This window comes from Rhododendron vialii, chromosome 3a, assembly GCF_030253575.1.
Source record: "Rhododendron vialii isolate Sample 1 chromosome 3a, ASM3025357v1".
NCBI lineage: Eukaryota > Viridiplantae > Streptophyta > Magnoliopsida > Ericales > Ericaceae > Rhododendron > Rhododendron vialii.
Genome location: NC_080559.1, coordinates 27,535,449 through 27,557,239, shown reverse-complemented (window position 1 = coordinate 27,557,239; position 21,791 = coordinate 27,535,449). Strand labels below are relative to the sequence as shown.

Below are 21,791 nucleotides of genomic sequence, written 5' to 3'. Positions count from 1 at the left end.
TGCCAGTCGACGTTTTGGGGACACTTGTATTAGTATCGAGTGTTGGTATTTTTGGTCGAATTGGTTGTATTGGGTCAAACTCGTACTTTTGCTAAACTCATTTGTGACTAATGTTGTCAAGTACTCTTTGACTTCGAGTTTGTAAATATGTTGGGTGTCGTTCGTACAATGCAAGTTTGTAATTATCGTAGACACCTTGTTTTTTTTATTAATGTTAAGTCTTCCGCTGGGGTTTTACTCTATTTCTTATTTAGTTGTCGTATAGTTGTTTGTCTTTTGTGTGGAATGCCACGTGGCCGTGTCGGTTCGGGCCCACTTCGGGTGTCGTTCCGGGGCGGGGCGTGACACACCGAGCCCATACAACGCAATCCTTGGCCGAAATTGGCTCCATTCAATCAAAGCCGTCGCCTCAACCTACCACCAGGTGGTCAGGTACATCGGCGCTAACGGCAAACAAGAAGATCTATTTGGAGATCAGTTACAAGCCAGACAGTGTTACGTCTCGGCCATTGGAAAGTCATCAAGCTCCAAACGAGTACATTGGGTTGAAGTCCCTGACAAACCAGTCCTCGAAGACGTTGGATCTCTTCCTGAAGAGAAATCAATTGATGATCTTATAAAATTCCCACTTAACGAGGATGCATCACGATATTTCATGCTCGGCGCGGGTTTGTCCCAAGCCGAGAGTGAAGAAACCTTGCAGTTCCTCAAAAGCAACATCGAAGTTTTCGCATGGACGTCGTATGATATGCCAGGCATTGACCCAAAGCTCATCCAGCACTCCCTCAAAGTTTCAAAATCAGCAAAGCCTGTGATTCAGAAGCCTCGGCGGTCGGCCACTATTCATGTCGATGCAGTAAATGAAGAAGTTGGCAAACTCCTCGAGGCTGGCGCCATCAAAGAAGTGCAATACCCCACTTGGCTCGCGAACCCTGTGGTGGTGAAAAAGAAGAATGGAAAATGGAAAGTTTGCGTGGACTACACCAACTTGAATGATGCTTGTCCGAAAGACTGTCTACCCCTTCCAAAGATTGATCAATTGGTCGATGCAACGGCGGGTCATGCTCGGCTGAGTTTTTTGGATGCTTACCGAGGTTACCACCAGATAGCCATGGATCCCGACGATATGGAAAAGACGGCATTCATCACACCCTGAGGCCTTTTCTGCTACCTGGTTATGCCGTTCGGCCTTAAGAATGCAGGGGCCACATTTCAAAGAATGGTATACCTGTTGTTTGGAATTCTCATCGGAGAAATCATGGAGGCTTATATTGACGATATGGTCGTGAAAAGTCTCAAGGCCGAGAACCACCTCTCTCATCTTGCCGAGGTCTTTGGAATATTGAAGAAGCACAAGCTACGGCTTAACGCCGAAAAATGCGCCTTCGGAGTTAGCTCCGGGAAGTTCCTCGGCTATTTGGTTACTAGGCGTGGTATTGAAGCAGATCCGAACCAGATCTCAGCTATTCAGCAATTGAAACCACCATCCACCCCTCGGGAAATTCAGAAGTTAACCGGGATGGCAGCGGCTCTCAACAGGTTTATTAGCCGCTCGTCAGATAAATGCCATGTCTTCTTCCAAACTCTTAAGAAGCAGAGCCGACGAAGTTTCAAATGGACAGAAGATTGCGATACAGCCCTCTCCGAGCTGAAATCCTATCTTTGTTCGGCACCTCTTCTTGTCAAACCAGTAGCTTTTGAAACTCTCCATCTCTATTTAGCTGTCTCTCCACATGCAGTAAGCTCGGCACTTGTCCGACGGGAAGGCCTTGAGGACCAACCAATCTACTTTTCGAGCCGAACCTTACTCCCAGCACAGACTAGATATCTGCCACTGGAGAAGCTTCTTCTAGCATTGGTTACAGCAGCTCGGAAACTTCTTCCTTATTTTCAAGAGCACCCCATCATAGTTCTCACGGAATTTCCACTTAAAAATCTCTTGAGGAAGGCTGATCTATCAAGCAGAGTATCTCAATGGGCGGTCGAATTAGCAAATTTTGATATCCACTTTGAGCCTCGAACTGCAATCAAGGCCCAAGTATTGGCAGACTTCATTGCTGAATTCACCCCTGGAAGCCCGGACGAGAAAACATTGGTCAAGCCTAATTATGGGATGCTAGAACAACAAGAGGCTCGGAAAACCTGGAACCTATTCAGTGGAGACGTTTGGAAGTTGCACGTTGATGGGGTATCAAACAGCAACGGCGCGGGTGCAGGGGTTGTCCTCGTAAACCCTTGTGGCATCCTTCATGAAAGTGCTATCACAATCAACTTCCAAGCCACAAACAACGAAGCCGAATATGAAGCTCTGCTTGCTGGTCTCCGAGCCGCGGCAAGTTTACAAGTTGAAGACCTACAAGTTTTCTGTGACTCTTAGCTAATCGTCAATCAAGTAACAGGTGATTATGAAGCTCGAGACCCAAGAATGATTAAGTATCAAGCCACGGCTCTAGAGCTAATCCGAGGGTTCAAGGGATTCCTAATCGAACAGATCAACAGAGAGAACAACGCTCATGCCGACGCTCTAGCCAGTTTGGCCTCAGCAAGCAAAGCATCTGATTACCGACACATCAGCTTCGGCGAGATCCACCAGCCAAGCTTCGAAGTCTCGGAAGAAGTATTCAACATTTCCCTCGGCCCTAGTTGGATGGATGAAATCGTCTCGTTCCTCAAAGACGATACGCTTCCCTCGGACAAAAAGGAAGCCCACCGTGTACGCAGCAAAGCAGCCTACTATTGGATCTCTGAGCTCGGCCAACTCTACAGAAAAAGCTTCACTGGGCCATATCTTTGAGTTGTTCACCCAACCAAGGTCCCAATCATATTAACCGAGCTCCACTCTGGCAGCTGCGGTTGTCACTCTGGCGGCCGTTCCCTATGTCAAAGAGCTCTCAGTCAGGGATACTTCTGGAAAGGAATGAAGAAGGATTGTGAAGAAGTGGTCAAAAAGTGCAAGCCTTGCCAACTTTTTTCCCCCATACCAAGGCAGCCCGCTCAATCTCTCAAACCTATCACTAGTACATGGCCCTTTGCTCAGTGGGGCTTGGATATAGTTGGCAAACTTCCAACTGCCCCTGGGGGCTTCAAATTTTTGATCACCGCAACGGATTACTTTTCAAAGTGGGTTGAAGCCGAGCCATTAGTCACAACGACTGAAACAGACGTTCGGCGATTCGTTTGGAGGAACATCGTCACAAGGTTCGGCGTGCCTTATGCAATTGTTTCGGATAATGGCTCCCAATTCGTCGGAAAAGAGTTAACTGGACTCTGTGCTGAGTTCGGAATTAGATTCTTCAATTCAACCCCATCCTACCCCCAGGGCAACGGCCAGGCTGAAGCCACAAACAAGACTGTCTGCGCTGGTATCAAACGTCGGCTGAACTCTAAACGAGGAAAATGGGCCGAAGAGCTGCCTCGGGTCTTTTGGGCCTATCGCTCCACTCTAAGACGTTCCACTGGCCAAACTCCCTTTGCAATGGCCTTCGTCATGGAGGCTGTGATCCCACTGGAATCAAGGTTCCCGACATTGCGCACCGAAACTTTTGATCTAGAATCCAACAATGATGCAGTGGCAACCGAGCTTATCTTAGCCGAAGAGAAGCGAGACGATGCTCAGCTCAAGTTAGCCAACTATCAACAAGAAGTCGCTCGGGGCTACAATCGAAGCGTAAGGCTTAAGAAGTTCAGAACCGACGACTGGGTCTGGAGGAAGGTTGTCTGAGCCAATCAAAAGACAAAATTCAAACCAAATTGGGAAGGACCCTACAGGGTGATTAAAGAGGTAGGCAATGGCTCGTACAAGTTAGAAGACAAAGAAGGAAGGGAAATTGAGAACCCCTAGAACGCTCTGAACCTCAGAAAGGCTTACCTTTGAAGTCTCTCCTCGATTTCAATCTATCACACCAGCTCTCAAGTTTATTACTTTTCTCTTACCAAAATGCTGTGCTTGCTTTGACCATCTTTTATTTAATGGAAAGTCTCTCCTACTTCTGAAGCATCAGTGTTCTCTATATTTGATTACAATGATTCAAACATCAATCACTATTGTTCGGCTTTCTAACCATTACAGCTACGTTCGGATTTCTTTACTACAAACACGATTATGGCTCGAACAATTTGATTTCGAGCCACAACTCGATTAAACATATTGGTTCGGCTATGTTCATACTTTGACTTGAACTAATTGCCACTCAAAACATTTACTTAACATATTACCTTGGTACATGGCTGGCATTTTGAGCCGAGCCTTATACCAGCGTAGGTACTGTCACAAGTAAACCATAAACAACTTGAAAGTTTGTCCTCAGCACGGCTATGTTCAAAATTTGACTTGAACTAAATGGCCACACCAAACAATTACTCCACCTATTACCTTGGCATAAGACTGGCATTCTGAGCCGAGCCTTACACCAAAGTAGGGGCTATCATGAGTAATTACCAAAACTTTGAAAACAAGCCAAGTTTGCTTGACCTTCGGCGGCAAAAATCAGAAAAAATTTCTAAGGCATAGAGAAATATTTCTAAGGCATAGAGAATTTCTTCTAAGTCATTAAAACACAAACTCGAAATTTAGTAACTCCTAACAAGAGGGCTCGGCTTGGTAAAACGTTCGATGCCGACCCCCTAAACTATTACATCTGGCATGGCAAATCCCCAATGTTCGGTGCCATCCAGTCCAAAGAAGCAAAGTTCAAAATACTCAGAAACAAAAAAAAAACAACAACTTAAAGAGAATCCTAAACTTGGGCATCTTCGGCAACTTTGTCTTGAGCCTGAGGATGGCTCTCATCATCTCCAGCCTTCTCCTGTTGATCGGCCACAGGCACGTCGGTCATTTTTTCATCTTCATCCTCAAGAGGCAAGGGTTGGCATTCCTCTTCAGTACAAGGAAGCTCTAAATCGGGCACAGCCGGTTCGGGAAGCTGTTTCAAAAAACCTGATTCTGGTTGGATGGCCATCACCCCCGCCATCGCATCGGCACTAGCGCCGTAGCCCAATCTGAAAAAGTCTGGCAGCCGAGCCTCCAATTCATCATTCACCATTTTGTGAGCAATCTGGGTATACTCCAGTGCGGCTCGGTTTATTCCGGCCTCATAACCTTTGGCGTCGGCAGCTTTGAGCTTCTCTTTCTCTTCCACCCTCATTTTTTCGGCAGCGGCCTTAACGTCGGCAAGCTCCTTCTTCAGCCTCTCCACCTCTACCTCCGCATCCTTTGCCTGCTGATCTGAGATCCTCCACTTGGTTCGGTAGGAATCTCGGTCAGACCTGTATCGTTCACGCTCGGCAGAGACTTTGGTGGCCTTGTCATAGGCTTTCAGGGCAGCCTGTCCAGCCTGTCAAAAACGTGGAGATAAAGATTACCACAAGGCAAGTACAAAGGAAAAATCACAAGTACAAAAACTAAGCACAAGTAATACCTGCACAAGATGCGAGCACATTTCCCCGAGCCCAGGGATCAGGTCGGTCGGCACTTGATCATAGTCTCTCGGAAGAGCTAGACCCCTGAGGAGCGTCACTGCAAGGTTTGGTTCTTCCTTAACGGAATCACTCAATTGCAAGACCCTTCCATCAGACATTGTGTAAGAAGGACTGAATTGCCGTCGGACGGCAGCCTCGGTTGCAGGGTCGGTAAGGTCGATATGAGGTTCGGAAATGTTCCTTTGTTCCTTGGGCGGGGAGGCTCGGGCAACACTCGATGGAGCTGATTGAGAAGGGTTCGATGGTAGAACATCCTCAGATGTCTTCTGTCTTTTTTCTTTCTGTTGAAGCTGCTGAGAGCCTCGGCTTCGAGCTGGGTTAGCCGACTTTGTTGGTATCACTGGCCTTGGGATGTTTCTTCTCGACATGTCTTCGGCAGCAGGGTCGGTAAAATCGTCGGATCTAAAGGGAGTGAGCCACTCCTCGACGGCATATCCAATCTTCGGCAACCGTACACCTTGCTGCCGCTTCTCCTGAACGCCTTCGATGTTTGAAGCACCACCCTTTTTGGATACTTCGGTGGTCTTGGGGGCACCTGCTTTCTTCTTCCCGGGTTCGGCTTCGGCTCTTTTACTTTTCTTCTTCCCTCTCAGCACACCCTTGTATGAGGGTTTATAATCAAGAAGGGTTGGAGCGTGTCGGCAAGCTTGGGCGAGGAGCATGTCGCAAGCCTTCTCTCGAGAATTTGTATTAAGTCCTTTTGATATAGGATCGAGCTCTGCAAACGAAAGATAGCAGGAGTGCAAACGTTAAGCAACAAAAGAAAAGCCGAGCGAAATCTTACTAGATTAAGAAAGGACGGTTCGTTAGTACCTCTTGTATCCTTAACCTTAGGGACTGCGTACCGACGCAGACCGTCGCCAAACTCGTAGTTCCCGTGAACGTCAAGGTAAAAATCGGCCCATTTATCCGTGTCGGATAAACCCTGGATCAAAGGGCTCTTTTTAGGTCGGGTTGAAAGGTACCGACGGCCAGATTTACCATGACGAGACATGGTGTATGTGAAGAAGAGGTCCGTCGGCCTGAAGTCCAGATCTGGGCTCTCTATCAGGGCAATTACCGACATAATGATTCAGTAACTGTTGATTGCCAATTGATGGGGTGCCAAACTAAACTTCCAAAGAATCTCCCTAAGGAAGGGGTGAAGGGGAAACCGAAGCCCGGCCTCTCAGATGGCCATTAGGGGCACGGTTATATGCTCGGGACGGTGATCCCTGTGGTCTTTTATATCGGTGCTCTTGACTCTATGAATCAGAACATCGTCGGGAATGTCGTACTTCGTACGGAACGCTGCGTACTCTCCCGGATTGCCACTAAAGTAATGAGCATAAGGGCATAGCAGTCCCTTATCAAAGAGATCAGCATCGCTCGGTGCCGACGTTGAAGCTTCGGCCCCTGACATAAGCCTCGATTTGGCTTCTTGGCCCACCCGAGGCTCGGTCTCAGACTGGGTGTCAGAAGAAAAACTAATCTCAGGCTCCGTAATAAATCCGTCTGCAACGTACTCAAAATCACGCTCGGCGTTAGAATCGTCGGATACGGGAGAAGTCGCCGACATCCTTGTTGATGATGATACTATCGCTCGGCTACTCCTCAACCTACGCAACTCGATAAGTTCGCTGATGAATTGACGATCGGATTCGGTCTCCGAGCAATCCGAGTCTGAAGACACGTCGATGACCTCGTGAGCCAGACCTAGGAAAAGAACAAAGGGGTATTAAGCAGTCGAAATCTGCGTCGGCAAAAGAAAATTGTTTGGAGTTTCGGTTCATCTTATCGGCTCACGAGTCATATGCTAACCTATAATGGGCTCGGTACTCCTATAAAGATTCCCTACGTTCGGCGAACTAGAGAATTGGGGATCGTTCGGCTATTTATCCCCATCGGAAGAAATCGTTCGGCGAGCCCCAGACATTCTATGGGGGCTCGGAAGAACAAGTTGAGTTCAGGGATGAACATCATCGTTCTCCCCAGAAATCTACTGTTCATACGGTACAAAAACCCCCAAAATCATCCCAAAACCCAGAAAATAAACGTGAAAAGCAAGAGAAAGAGTGAGACGATAAGAATCGATGACATACCTGAAGATTTCTGTTGGAATGGGGCTTGAAGTTGAGGATCTGGATTCAAGTTGAGTTCTGGAACGGAAATGTAGAGAGAGAAGCTCCAAGTGCTAGAGAGAGAAAGTGCAGAAGAACTTTCTCTCTCCTCCCTCACCGGTATTTATAAACGGAGGGGGGCTTTTCGAATTTCCCGCCCATCATTTCACCGCCGAACCCCTCGCCAACCTCTACGTGACACGTGGCGACTGAAGTCCTTGCCCATGCCAGCCGTCTCTTCAACTGACACACCCGTTTAGATTCTTAACAGCTGTCACCTTATGTGGGGCTCGGATTAATCTGTCGAAGGTTCAAAGCTCGGCCAAATCTTGAATCAACCCATGCCAATTAAATAGCTTCGGCATGGGTTAAGGGGCTATTGTAGCAGGCCGAGCAAATGGCTCGATTGACTTCCGAACGTGACCCAGTATTCCTTCCAACTCCAAGACATCTTTCTTTGGACGTTCGGATCAGCAACCATTGCCGAGGGCCCCTGCAGCCGAAGGTTTTCGCTAATTACCACTTCCTTTGATTCCCCATTCCCTGAACCCGCTCGGGGTGGAGGATACGTTCGTTTGGATAGCTGCCGAAGGTCCCATAACACGCTCGGTGCCGAGCGAAGCTTGGCCGACGATCCAGCTTATCCGCATCAGAACAGTAACCATGGCAATGATGATGGTCGTGACGTCATCCAAACGATTATGAGAACAATGATGGTGGCACGTGAAGGTGCCAGCTCATCATGAAAACGGTTGTAAAACCCTAGACGTGATGCAACAGTGACATCAGCCGACGCGTGTTGAGCGTTGGTGTAATCTTGGAGACCAAGCGAAGGGTTCCCTATAAATATCCCATTATGCCTACTTGGAAGAGGTATGCTCAAACAAAACCCTAGCCCTTAATTCCTAACTCTTCTTTGCAAGCAAATTGACTTTTGCACCGGAGGGCCATCCCGGAGAACTTCCGGCGTGGTCTCTTAGTCGTGCTTCGTTTTGCAGGATTGAGCAAGGAGCCAGGAGCTAATTCCGAACCATCCAGAACGGAGCCCCACACTTTCCAAGTCGCAAAATGGAAAAACTCTCTCTAATTTTCTCTTTCAACATTACTCACCAGCAACTACTTGCAATTACTATTCTCTCTCTCTAAAATTTTCTCCGTTACACATTACTTAACAACTACTCATTGTCCGCATGCAATTACTCAGCAAATGACTCACTTCCTCAAGTCCTAAAAGAGAGGAAAACTCTCTCTCGAAAATTTTCTCCTTTCAACATTCCTCTTTGAGGAGATTACTTTCTCACACACTCGAAGCTCTCCATGGACGTGATAATGGAGATTTTGATGACTGATCGACAAAGGAAAAATGTCTATGTCAAAGACCAAGATCGAGAAGAGATGAGCATGGGTAATATGGGACCAAAACGGGATAACATGCCAAAAATCTTCCACTCATACATCTCGGGATATGCCTATCTATGAGGAGGTAGCCCCATCCTTCTAAGTCTATGTGCTCACTAGCAGTTTAAAAAAGAAGCTAAGTGAGGTCCCGTCTACAAAAGTAAATAAATACTTATTCCTTGTTGATATATTTAAGTGAGGGTTTCAAACCCAAATAAAAAAGTGATAAGAGCAACACTCAGGATTCTTTTGAGCTTCTAGTTGGATGAGAGACAGTATTTTATGGTCTCAGAAATGGTGTTGTAGTTGAACAGGGCCTCATGAGTAGAATGGAGGTAGTCAGATAGCAAGTTGGCGGAGGTGACATTGTGCAAGGTGCATGTGGCAGACGGGAAGACCAAGGGGGAGGACAGCAGGGTGGCGGATGTGGAGGACATGCACGAGCACCCCTGGATTTCAATGGGTGTGTCATATATGCAAAAAGTATGCTTAGAATCAAATAATAGAGCACCAGAAGGTCCACAAAACTCCATATTGAATGCAAGAGTTGTGGGTGGAAGGTTCCAAACTAGGCGGAGCTCCAAGACCACCAGGGTGGAGGTGGCATTGTGCAAGGTGAAAGTGGCAGGATGGAAGGCCAAGGGGAGGGATAGCAGGGTAGCGGAGGTGGAGGACACGAGCACCCCCGAAATTTCAATGGGTGATGTCATATATAAAGAAAGTACCTTAAGAATCAAGTAATAGAGCACCAGAAGGTCCACAAACTCCATATCCAATGCAAGAGTTGTGGGTGGAAGTTTTCAAACCAGGCAGAGCTCCGAGACCACCAAGGAATACGCCACTAGTCGTGGTTGTTGGTGTTAGTTTGGTAAATTAGGTGTTAAGTTTATTGATCTTGGGTTAATGAATAAGGGTTCTAAGTTAATGAACAAACTGGGATCTTAGTCGTGGTTGTCTTAGTTTTTTATTTGTTCTTTTTATGTATGGTCATAGTTCTTTTATAGGTCAAAAACGTTAGAATGTGCATAAGCAAAATAATGAGTAGATAAATGGGGTACTTAAATATTCATTCTCAAGCTTAGTATGAATTTTTTTTTTCATCGTGTCTATCTCGTGCATGTGCTGTGCTTATCTCGTGCATGTGTCGTGTCATGCCCGTGCCTATCTTTTGCAAGTCTTTTCTTTTATATAAAAAAATCATAGTCGTTTGCAAGTTTGTCATATCATGGACTCATCTTTTACCCTTCTCCAAACTTCAAAAAATAAAAATAAATTACTCATTTCCAAGTTCCAAAATGGGAGAACTCTTTCTAATTTTTTCTTTCAACATTACTTCCTAGTAACTACTCGCAATTACTACTCTCTCTCTCTCAAAAGTTTTCTCCATTACACATTACTCAGCAACTACCCACTGGCCGCTTGCAATTACTCACCAAACGACTCACTTCCCAAACTTATCACTGTCAGTCCCAGAAGAGAGGAAAACTCTCTCTCGAAAGTTTTCTCCTTTAAACATTCCTCTTTTAAGGAGATATCTTTCTCACACACTCGAAACTCTCCATAGACGTGATAATGGAGATGTTGACGGCTGATTGGCAAAGGAAAAATGTCTACGTCGAAGACCAAGATCTAGACAAAGATGAACAGGGGTAACATGGGACCAAAATGGGGTAACATGCCTCAAATCTTCCACTCATATTTGGGATATGCCTATATATAAGGAGGCAACCCCATCCTTCTAAGGCTATGTGCTCACTGACAGTTTAAAAAAGAAAGAAAAAAGAAGCTAAGTGAGGCTCTGTTCCACTAAAGGAAATAAGTAGTTATATTTTGTTGATATATTTAAGTGGTGGTTTCAAACCCAAATCGAAAAGTGATAAGAGCAACACTCAAGATTCTTCTAAGCTTCTAGTTGGAGGAGTGACATTCTTCTACGGTCCTGAAAATAGTGTTGTAGGCTTGTAGCTGAGGTGAATTCCCTTTTACTTGGGCTGTTTGTTATACATTGCTTTAAATTTTGTTATCTTGCTTCTCTAACTTTTGGGTTGTTTGCATTCTTTTCACTTCACGAGTAATCTATTTTCATTTTGATTAATCACTCTCAAGAAGTCGGATTTCGACCCTTTTTTGGATGATTAACGATCTTAAATTTCTAAGTAACTTGTCATTATGGATCATTTTGAATTTAGCAAGTGATGCAAGGGTCCCGATCCATGCAACATATTTGAGGGAAAATATATAAGACGTTGAAAAGCCCAGGAATGTCCGGTGTTCAATTAGATTTGCTTGTCTTTGTGTCCTATGGATAGCCAATAAGACTACAACTAGTTTCTCATTGCCCTACCGAATGCTTTTTGGATCATGAAGTTCAATCCACATGGAAAGGATCAAGAAGTTATATCTCACAACTCACAAGCAAGAGCAAAGGACCACCGATTCAAAGCATAGATGGGTCATTTGTATTTTTAGTGGATCAGCTATTGGCAAACAAAAAAATAAACAAACCATGATTGAGATAAATAATAGGTAAATAGAGAAATAAAACAAACAACAATAGAGATAAACCATACAACTGTGTTAACAAAAGCCTAAAACAACAACAGACTAATAGAGATAAAACGACATATATAAAAGAACAGATAAAAAACTAAGACAACCACGACTAAGATCCCAATTTGTCCATTAACTTAGAACCCTTATTCATCAACCCAAGACCAACAAAATTAACACCAAATTTACCAAACTAACACCAACAACCACGACTATTGGCATCTTCCCTGGTGGTCCCGGAGCTCTGCCTGGTTTGGAAACTTCCACCCACAACTCTTGCATTGGATATAGAGTTTGTGAACCTTCTGGTGCTCTATTACTTGATTCTTAACGTACTTTTTTCATAAATGACACCACCCATTGAAATCCTGGGGCTGCTCGTGTCCTCCACCTCCGCCACCCTGCTATCCTTCCCCTTGGCCTTCCATCCCGCCACTTTTGCCTTGCACAATGCCACCTCTACCAGCCTGCTGTTTGACTACCTCCATTCTACTCATGTTGCCCCATTCCGCTAATGTTCTTAGGTAGTCAAGGAACCACCATTAATATTGTGGTATGTGGAGTGGTGTTTGATTTGGTTCTTTCCTAGTGAATCTCGGACTCATATCTAGGGATGAGCTCCTCGTCCTAACTTAGATCTAAAGACAAGGAACCGCCATTTGTGTTTTTTCAGCCAATGAGAATCAATGAGTCTTTGCTTTAAGAGAGGAAGTATAGAGCTTTAGGGGTAGTATTAACGGCGTAACTTTTTAGGGGTTATTTGTACTTTATATAGAGTGACTTGGCTTAGGCTTCGAGCAAGCTCGTATTAGGCACATGCCCACACCACTTCTTGGATTGACGTTATGTATAGCATATCAGGTACCACGTGACTGAACCTCATTCTGTTAATGCACGAACTCTTCATCTTGATTCGGGTCGGACCCTTTCTGACCCTGTTTAGTCTGTTCCAGCTCTATGGATCTTGATGTTTGGGCTTACACGTGGCAGGCTGGCAAAGAAGGTTTGACTCTTGACCCAAGCTCTCAACCTCTTGGACTGCTGATCTGTTCGGCCCAAACGCCGAACACCTTGGTTTGCTCATATGCTAGGCCTGAAAGGAGCGTTCGACCCAAGTGGCGTGAAGGTCCACCCAATTGGTGCTTTAGGCCATTACACCCATTCCCGCATGTTGGCCCAAGCGTAGCTCGTTCACCCCAATTATTGTTCCGATTCGGTCCAATAGATGTTTCGATCAGCTCGGCCCACTACAGGGTCCTTGATAGAAAAGGGAACCAACTCTAGTCCAGTTTTGAAAATTGAATTGGCCTAGTTTTTGAAAGGGAACCAACATTTATAGCATACCATTTTCACACGAACGAACTTTGCAGATTTTGACGATCAAAGTAAGGCTAGAGATGGGCAAAAAATTTCTTGTACCGGTCCTTTTTTTTTTCCTTCTTCTCCCTATAACTGGAGTAGATTGGTCCCGCAACAAAGTGGTTAAACAAGGACTCAAATGGGGAAACAAAAAACAACATGAAAGTCGAAATAGCAATGATTAAAATGCTTTTTGAAAAATTATCTCAAATTTTAAAGTAAACCGTGATTCAAAATAGAAACCGAGCTGTAGTTTAATGAATTAGATTGGTTTGGTTCTATGTGTTTTGCGGATAGGATTTATTCTGAAAATCTTCAATCTATAAGAATTGGTTTGATTCCTTGTTTATCGCAAACCCGAAACAATCTGGTTCTTGCTCACCCCTACTAGCTACCAATGTTGAATTGTACATTGTCGTTCATAAAAATGTAAATTTGGTTATAACAAACGAAACAAGACCTTCTCCCTTCAACTATGCAAACACCTCATTTAGACAAATTGTGTTTCCTATTTCTTTTCTCTTTATTAAAGTTCAACTATAGAAAACACATCCATTGAATCAATTTCCACCTCCACGGTACTGATTAGTCTGTCCTTTTTAGGAAGATACCTCTACATACTTGGAAAAGAAAGAAAGACATTACAAAAGGATTGCCAAAACCTTTTGCTTTCTATAAGCAAAACGGGAGACTACAATAGGAAACACTTTTAATTGCCTCTCCTTATATATATTGTTCTATATTGTCATATATATACACACTGAGTAAAAGCTTATTTTATATCACTCATTATATTCTTCCTTGTAGTTGGGTTCCGCCCATTCAAGCATGGCTTCTTTCTTCCCTGATTGGGCATGGCTTCCAAGAAACCTCCTCTTTTCCATTCTAGAAAAAATTGATCAGTTCTCAAACTACGTAAGGTTTAGTGGCGTCTGTCGACAATGGCGTCGCTATGCCCTCGACCAGGTTACTGATGATTACAAGCAGAGGTTACGCATCTTCAAATCGTGTCATAATAAACTCCCTATGTTGATGATGGACACAAACGAAAACAGTGAACCAGCAAAGCGACTTTTGTTTAGTCTCACCGGAGAAATTACATACGCAGTGGATTTGCCATTGCCTTGTACTAGGAGGTTTATAGGATCTGCCTTTGGATGGTTATTAGCTATAGAAAGAAGCACCATGGTCATAACCCTCTTAAACCCCTTTACCGGTGGAGCCGTTTCTCTCCCGCCTTTGAAAGATCCTTATGGTCTCTATGAAGGTTACATCGATGATGATGATCCGGAGGACTTTATTAGGAAGGCAATCCTATCATCCGATCCATCTCTAAGCCCAAACAACTACGAGGTTGTGGTTATCTATGATGGTATGTGTCGATTAGCTATGTTCAAATCTGGACAAGAGTCATGGAATTTTATTGATAGACGTGATTGCTCATGCTCATGTTTTGATGTTATTTATCATCGCAAAGGTCAAATTTATGGCGTCGACAGAATGAGTAACCTAGTGAAAATTGACTTTGCTAGCGGTACAGAAATAGCTTTAACCAAACAAGTAAAACCTTCGATTGATATGGCTGACGCCGTTTATCTCGTTCAATCACAAGAGGGTGATCTACTACACGTACAAAGGCATTGGAGGGGGCCTCCTGATGGTGAGAAAACTTCAAGAATTGCTGTTTTTAAGATGCTACAACATCCAACTGGGGAGGCAGAGGCAACATGGGTTCCTATTAATCGCTTAGGGAACCAAGCCTTATTTGTAGGCGACAATCATTCTCTATCTGTTTCAACATTAGAGTTTCCCGAGTGCCTACCTAACTGCATATACTACACGCAACACTTCCATTCCGACTGTCCAGGTTATGTGCCCAAGGGGATCGATGAGGACATGGGTATCTTCAATTTGGAGGAAGAAAGCTTTCAATCGTGTTGCATACCAGATCCTCATCTTGGAAAGAACGTTCTGCCTCTAATCTGGTTTGTGCCAAATATGAGAGGAACAGTTTCTTCTCAATCTACTTCTTGTAATAGTAGTGGGTTGATGCAGTCAGAATTTGGAAAAATTAAAATTATTTAAGTCTTGTGGTTTTACATTAGTATATAATGTGAGTCGAAGAGTCTTTATCATTTATTTTGTTAGTCCAGGAGTCCAGTTGCTTTTGTATTTGTTTTGTGAGTCTTCCTAGTTTTTTAGATATAGAGTCAAAGTTTTATTTCCTATTCTTGGAGGGATGTTTCAAGATATCTATTTAAGGCTTTAGCCATAAATGAAATGGGGGAGTTTGAGTTAATGAAAATATTTGCGAGTATTTATTGCTTGGAGTTGAGGATTCCTTCTAAAATCAAGTGTGTGACTTGGTCGCCTCGAGTGGCGTCCACCGTTAATATCGTTGAGTGACATCTGCTACCCTCGATCGAGTGGCATTCTAAGACTATCCTAAACATCGCAGGTCCCAGCCTGCATCATGGATTTACCATGGAATAATATTGATGCGCTTGCTTGTGGTCAATATGGAGAAGAATATTTCATGGCCGAAGTGTAAATGGTGAACGGTTTGTTTTTTTTCTTTAAATATGTTATTCAAATTGGGGAGTGATTTTCGCACTCCCTGAATTGTTACCTGCACTCGGAAAACCAATATAGGTTGATTTTCTTACTGCCTAAATTGTTAAATTTTAGGGAGTGCGGTTAATAATTTGACGAGTGCAAAAATCACTCCCCTTATGATTGATCTAAACATCATACAAAGAAATTGTAGAATTTCCAAGCACAATAGGGATTGAACCAAGTCAGAATCGAGTCTGCTTATTTGTTCGATTGGATTCGGCCGGCAGCATGGTTGGGTTGGATTATTAGGATTATTAAAAAAGCCTACAAGCCCAAATATAAAACAAATAAAACTCAATACCCTAAAACTCAATACCCTAGAAGGCCTAAAAAGCCCAAATCAAACAATTAAGCACACAAAAGAGCGCAATGTCTTTGAGGCGAGTAATCTTGAGATTAGACTTGGGTTCGATCGGTGGCCACTCCGATCCATCTTTGTTTTCTTCCCATCTTCTTCTTTCTTCCTTTCACCCATTTTTCTCTGCATCTGATTCAGTCATAATAATCGATGAATCATGGAGCTGAATTCATAACTTCTAGCCCAAAATATTAGGGAATTGATATTAGCGCTCCAAGATTTACTGCAGGCGCTCCACCTTTTTGTTTTTACACTGTGATGTTGCCAGCAACATCATAATGTAAAAACAAAATATACACTGATGTTGCCAGCAACATCACAGTATAAAAACAAAAAGGTGGAGCGCCTGCAGTAAATCTTGGAGCGCGAAAATCAGTTCCCAAATATTATTGGGTTCACTTTTATGGGGATGGGTTTGCCTGAACAGGCCCAATCTGTAATTGGAAGGCAATTTTTGAGATGAGTCCACATGGCCCACATTGTAGTGTGATAGTACTACTCTGTGCTTCATTTCAAAGAGAATTTCACTCACCAAAAAAACCAGGTCATGATGAATCAATGGCAAATCTCAGGTCAAATCACTTTCCAAAAAAAAAAAAAAACTTTTGGTCAAATATCAGGTCTTGAAGAATCAATGGCAAAACACATTGACTGAAGTCTTAGAGCTAATTATTCAAGGGTAACGTGATTCTTTTGACTTGTTTACAATATCCAATTTACATTGTCATTCTTCTGATTTTTTATGATAACTGAAAGTTTTCTTTGTCGTTCAAAAAATAAAAATTGCACCATCAAATCTATTTATGTACTACTAAATTCGGCAAGTAATTCGACAAACGTTTAATTTGGCATCCATTAAGCCATAATGTACAATTTCGCAAAGAGAACGGCTTAGATCAGCAGTAGAATAAGCAAATGTGAATAATCAAAACATGTCACATCACATTTTGTTTATCCATTTAGATGTTGCTAAAGTTAACAATGTCAAATCCCATATTGGTTATTTTTCGCTCATAATCAAAACCAATGGGCCCTCCAAACTTTTTTCCTTCATTTCACGCATATGTTTTGAAAAAGTGGTTTTTGAAGGAAAAAAAAAACAGTTCATGTTAGAAACATATAAAAAAAAAAAAGTTTTTCGAAACAAAAAACAGTTTTTCAAAAAACACACTTTGTTCACTTAAAAACTATAAATACAATTTTGAAAGAATTGTATTTACACAAATAATTTTGAAATTTTAAAAACTATAAATACAGTTTTTTAAAAACAGATTTTGCGTAAAAAAAAAATTTCTATAAAATAGTTTTGAAATTTCAAAAACAGTTTTTTGAAAAACACACTCTATTTACTTACAGTTTTTAAAATTAAAAAAAAAAGTTTCTGAAAAAAAAAACAGAAAAAAAAATCTGAAAGTTACAATTTTTTAAAATTATTTTTTGAAAACATTGTTGAGAGAGAGGGAGAGAGAGAGAGAGAATGTTTTTGTGTAATGTTGGTGTACTTAATTGAAAGATAAAATTTGGTTATTGACAAAATATTGCTAGTTTTGATTATTGAAGAGCTAAAATTTGATGAATTGTTAAGAGGTTGCTAGATTTAGTTATTCCAATGCGAGCACTTTTTTTATCCAACATTGCTAACTTTAACAATTTTTTATTTTGCTTATTCTACTGTGAATGCTCTTACGGCTGGTGATGGAGATGGTTTTTCAAGAGATCTCAACAAATTAAATGACACGTAATTAGAGAATATTTACCTCAAGTTCACACTCGTGAGTCACGATAGACCAAAAAGGTTCAAAAGCATTTGTCAAAACATAGCTTCGAAGTTCACATTGTGCTACCTCCAAGTATTGTAGCACAAGATGATTTTAGGAAAGTCAAAAGATCTTCTTACAGAATAAGTCGAAATTGTTATCTACAATCTCTGTCAAACCTATGATCTAAGCTAGTATTTTATTGTGCACAAATTAGTAACGACCTTCAACAAGTAACACCTATATTACAGCTTAGCAAAAATAAATAAAAATAGAACACCTATGTTTTTTTGTTTTTTTTGATCATGACCTATGATATGTTTGCCGTCCTCTAGTTTAATTGACCAAACAATGCTACTATAAGAGTTATTTCCCTTAATGAAGTCTTGTTCTTAGGTCGGCACTTCATTTTTCAGACTGTCTTGGACGTGTTTGCGATAGCTGTAGATATAGATTTTAGATTTTATATATACTTTAAATTTTAGTAGAATTAAATGAAAACATGTTTAGCTGTTTATGATTAGACTAAGGTAAAAACTGGTACCATTTTTGTTTTTATGAAACTTAAAATATGATTCAAAAAGTTCTAAAAGCTAATCAACCCTGCTTTTGGATTTTTTTGAATTTCATTCTATTTTAACGTTTCAAAATTTGTAGAATTTGAGAATTTGTTACGTAGAACTTTTGGTGAACACTTCAAGCTAATTATGAAAAGCTAGGTCACACACGCATTCCCACATGTTGGCCCAAGCGTAGGTCGTTCGGCCCAATTAGCGTTCCGATTCGGCCCAATAGATGTTTGGACCCACTATATGGTCCTTGATGGGAAAGAGAACCCACTCTTTGTCCACTTGAATTGGCCTAGTTTTTGAAAGGGAACCGACACTGATAGCATACCATTTTCACAAGAATGATCGTAACTTTTCAGAGTGAACCATTTTGAAGATCAAAGTAGGCCAGGCTAGAGATGGACTCAAACTGGGAAAACAAAAACCAACAAGAAAGTCGTGCTATATTTGGAGGGGTCAAGATGGAATTTACCGATGAGAAAGAGGGTACTATGTATATATGTAGATGGTTATGAGAATGCTATTTGGAGGCAGAAAATCAAAATTTTGAAGGATTTGATGAAGAAAACGGTGAAAAAATGAAGCTCGACCCCTTGTGGCCTCATCAACATTCAACTTGAGATTCAAGGCGCGACTAGAAACAAGGATAATGGTGGCATGATATGTGAACATATAATGTTATTTTTTAAAATATATAATATTATTGGAAAGATATGATGTTGTTTTGAGAACATATAGTTTTATGTCATGTTTTGTGAGGGTTAGAGTTATAGAAGCTCAGATATAATATTATATATTTTATTTTTTTGTGAGATTTAGAACTACAGAAGTTTACATATAATGTTATATGTTCTATTCTATTTTTTTGTGACATTCAGAGCTGCAGAAGCTCAAATATAATATTATATGTTCTTTCTTTCTTTTTTTGCGATATTTAGATATTCAAAAACTCATATATAATGTTATATGTTTTGTATGGACCAGCATATAACGTTGAAAACTAGAAAAAAGAAAAATCAAAAAGAAATGTTGCATGTTAGAAAATTTTTGCCACACATATAATGTTGTATGTTAAGAAAATTTTATCACTCATATAACATTAAAAAATCAATACAACAAAAATAGAAAAAACAAAAAGAGAAATTTGTCACATATATAATGTTAAATGTTAAGTGTAGCGGGTTTAATAAAAAAAAATCGAGAAAAATGAAAAAATACATTTTTTGTTACACATATAATGTTATATGTGGATTATGAAACTTAGAAGTGGATTAGATGGGTTTGAAAACTGCTATAGTGGACTTATGCAAAATTCAAAAAAACTAGTTCTGGGCAAACATTTCCGCTTTTAGAACGATTTGCTTTGCAAATCCAAGTCATAGTAATCACTTACTAATAAGCACCCAAGATTGTATACTCTTGGTGCTCGAGTCCTCCAATTTTTAGTATTTGTACGTATAAGTTATCATTTTTTTAGATATTGCACGTAAGGTATTTTTGTAAGCGTTTCAGGTAAACTGCGAGAATAAGGCGTGTTTTGACGCCAAGGACGATCCCCAAGGATAACCAAGTGCCCTAGGCCTTGTGGCATTTTTCACCAAATCCAAAGAATTGAGAAAAGAAGCACCGAAGGGTGCCCGGGATGTTTTGAAGGCAAGGGAAGAATCTGGGGATGAAATTGCAGAAATCAGCAATAGTATCGATACAAAGTCAAAAAGGTATCGATGCCATCAGGAGCTCTGAGATTTCAGCCGCTGGGGTATCGATACCCTTTTGGACCGGTATCGATACCAGTTCTGCTCATTTAGAATTTTTTGTTGCCTTTTCAACATTCCATTTATGAAAAATTTCTTTTAGTAGCAAGTGTTTGTGATATTTTTGTGGTATGTGCGGAAAGAGAAAGCCCATGCATATAAGGTTCTCTCTCTCACAATTTAAAGGCTAGTTACACTTTAAGCTTTAGGTCTTTTAATTCCTAGGAGCTCCATTGTTGTCTCTTAAGCTTTTTAAGTGTAATTCTTCAAGAACTTAAGTAAGTGTTGCTAGTTTGTTATTTTCTCAAGTACTAAAGTTGTATCGTTGAGATCCTTTATAATATCAAACTAGTTTTCGTTTAATTTTATCGGTTAAATCTTATGCCTCAATTTCTTACCATGCTTAGTTCAATTAGGCTTGGCAAAGGGGTGAATAACACCTTGTATCTTCGGTTAATCTTGCTTTTCTCAACCCGAAACTTGAGGTTCGGTTTGGAAAATGAAAAGGGTTTGCCTTTTATGTAATAAACTTGGCGTTGTTAATCTTCGGTGATCATGTGCTCATACACATGGTTCTGGAGCGATGTCACGCCTTGTGTTTGCCAATAGAACTAATGAACTTGCTCGCTTTCCATACTACGCTTCTAGTCTTTTATTGGTTTTATAACTAAATCTTCCGGTTGATAGCTTATGGCATGCAATTCAACCGTGTTTTCGTTGAGAAGAGTTGAATAACTTAAGTTATGGGTGTTAGCAACTCCAACGCCTTGCCGCTTTTTATTCTTAGTTAAAACTTATTTCTAGTCTTTCACACGAGTAGTTTTCACCTTTCAAAGCAAAAGTAAAAGTTGACTGTTTAAACGCCGCGAACTAATCACATAAAACTTACTTCCGATCAAGCTATTCGAAACTCCCTGTGGGTACGATCCCGGACTTTCCTGTTATTATGCTGACAACGACCTAGCCTTACGCTTGGGTAGTTCAACCTATTTCAATGGTTAGGTTGTGGCGAAACACTTACCAAATAAATTCAACTGATGAGGAGGAAACAGAATTCTTGGTTCATCTCTGTACCTTAACAAAACCAAGTTTTGCAAATGATTGACAACCGATGGATACTTGGATTCTGGGCGTCCAAAGACCGTTCTTTGCAAACAATTTCGTTGTGTATTACAAATTTTGTCATTACAGTAGCAGTGATCTTAGAACTCCCGGTCCTGGGGTTTCTGAGCTTACCCAATAACCAGTTTAGTCATAAGTCAACAGACAGAGATTGATATCTGGGATTCTGAGATGTAGAATTCATAGTTACAAATACAACAATCGACACCAGAATGTGTGTGGGCGAAGGTTATGTGGAGGCTAATACAAGTAATCGAACTGATGGAGAACCTCTGAAAATTTTGTACCACAAGTAGAAATCAAAATACAAATGGAGCTGCCTCTGGTATATGACATGTTTATAGAACCTGCTTCCTACACAGATAAAGATATGCCATAATTGGCAAACCGAATGATATGGGTAATATTCTGCTGGTGTGCCAAAATATAGATAAGAGAGAGCAGCAAATGTAGCACATTGAATATAAGGAACTACTAAATTAAAAGGATCTAATTAGCCTCCCTTGTGACAACTTTGCACCAACTCCCCACCATGACAGAGCCAACCTTAGCAATGGAGGACAATCAGGTGTAAAGCGTAGTTGGAAACCGCTCAAGCTTAATGAATTAGGGTGTTAGAGGAGACAAGACTGTTCGCTTGTGAAACAATACAGAAAAAGGGGGAAATGATAACACTATTCCTAGATTTTCAGAAACATCAAACATTGGCAGATATAGTAATACAAGTGTAC

General features: G+C 41.4%; 2 protein-coding genes across 2 annotated transcripts; both read left to right on the top strand.

The window, feature by feature from the left end:
- The first annotated feature begins 1,219 nt into the window (after positions 1 to 1,219).
- On the top strand, positions 1,220 to 3,721 carry LOC131321302 (uncharacterized). Its single transcript, XM_058352298.1, has 4 exons — positions 1,220 to 1,966; positions 2,033 to 2,227; positions 2,378 to 2,713; positions 3,038 to 3,721. The coding sequence occupies exons 1-4, from the start codon at positions 1,220 to 1,222 to the stop codon at positions 3,719 to 3,721; spliced, it is 1,962 nt and encodes a 653-aa protein (XP_058208281.1).
- A 9,991-nt stretch (positions 3,722 to 13,712) lies between these two features.
- LOC131321301 (uncharacterized) lies at positions 13,713 to 14,969 on the top strand. Its single transcript, XM_058352297.1, has one exon. It carries the CDS (start codon positions 13,713 to 13,715, stop codon positions 14,967 to 14,969), a length of 1,257 nt encoding a protein of 418 aa, XP_058208280.1.
- The last annotated feature ends 6,822 nt before the right edge of the window (positions 14,970 to 21,791 follow it).

Bases quoted from the DNA above. Each gene is read 5' to 3' on its own strand.
- LOC131321302 (XM_058352298.1), top strand. From the start codon at position 1,220: ATGGTATACCTGTTGTTTGGAATTCTCATCGGAGAAATCATGGAGGCT. The intron at 1,967-2,032 runs GTATCTCAATGG...ACTGCAATCAAG, and splicing joins AGGCTGATCTATCAAGCAGA to GCCCAAGTATTGGCAGACTT. The intron at 2,228-2,377 runs GTAAACCCTTGT...TGTGACTCTTAG, and splicing joins CGGGTGCAGGGGTTGTCCTC to CTAATCGTCAATCAAGTAAC.
- LOC131321301 (XM_058352297.1), top strand. From the start codon at position 13,713: ATGGCTTCTTTCTTCCCTGATTGGGCATGGCTTCCAAGAAACCTCCTC.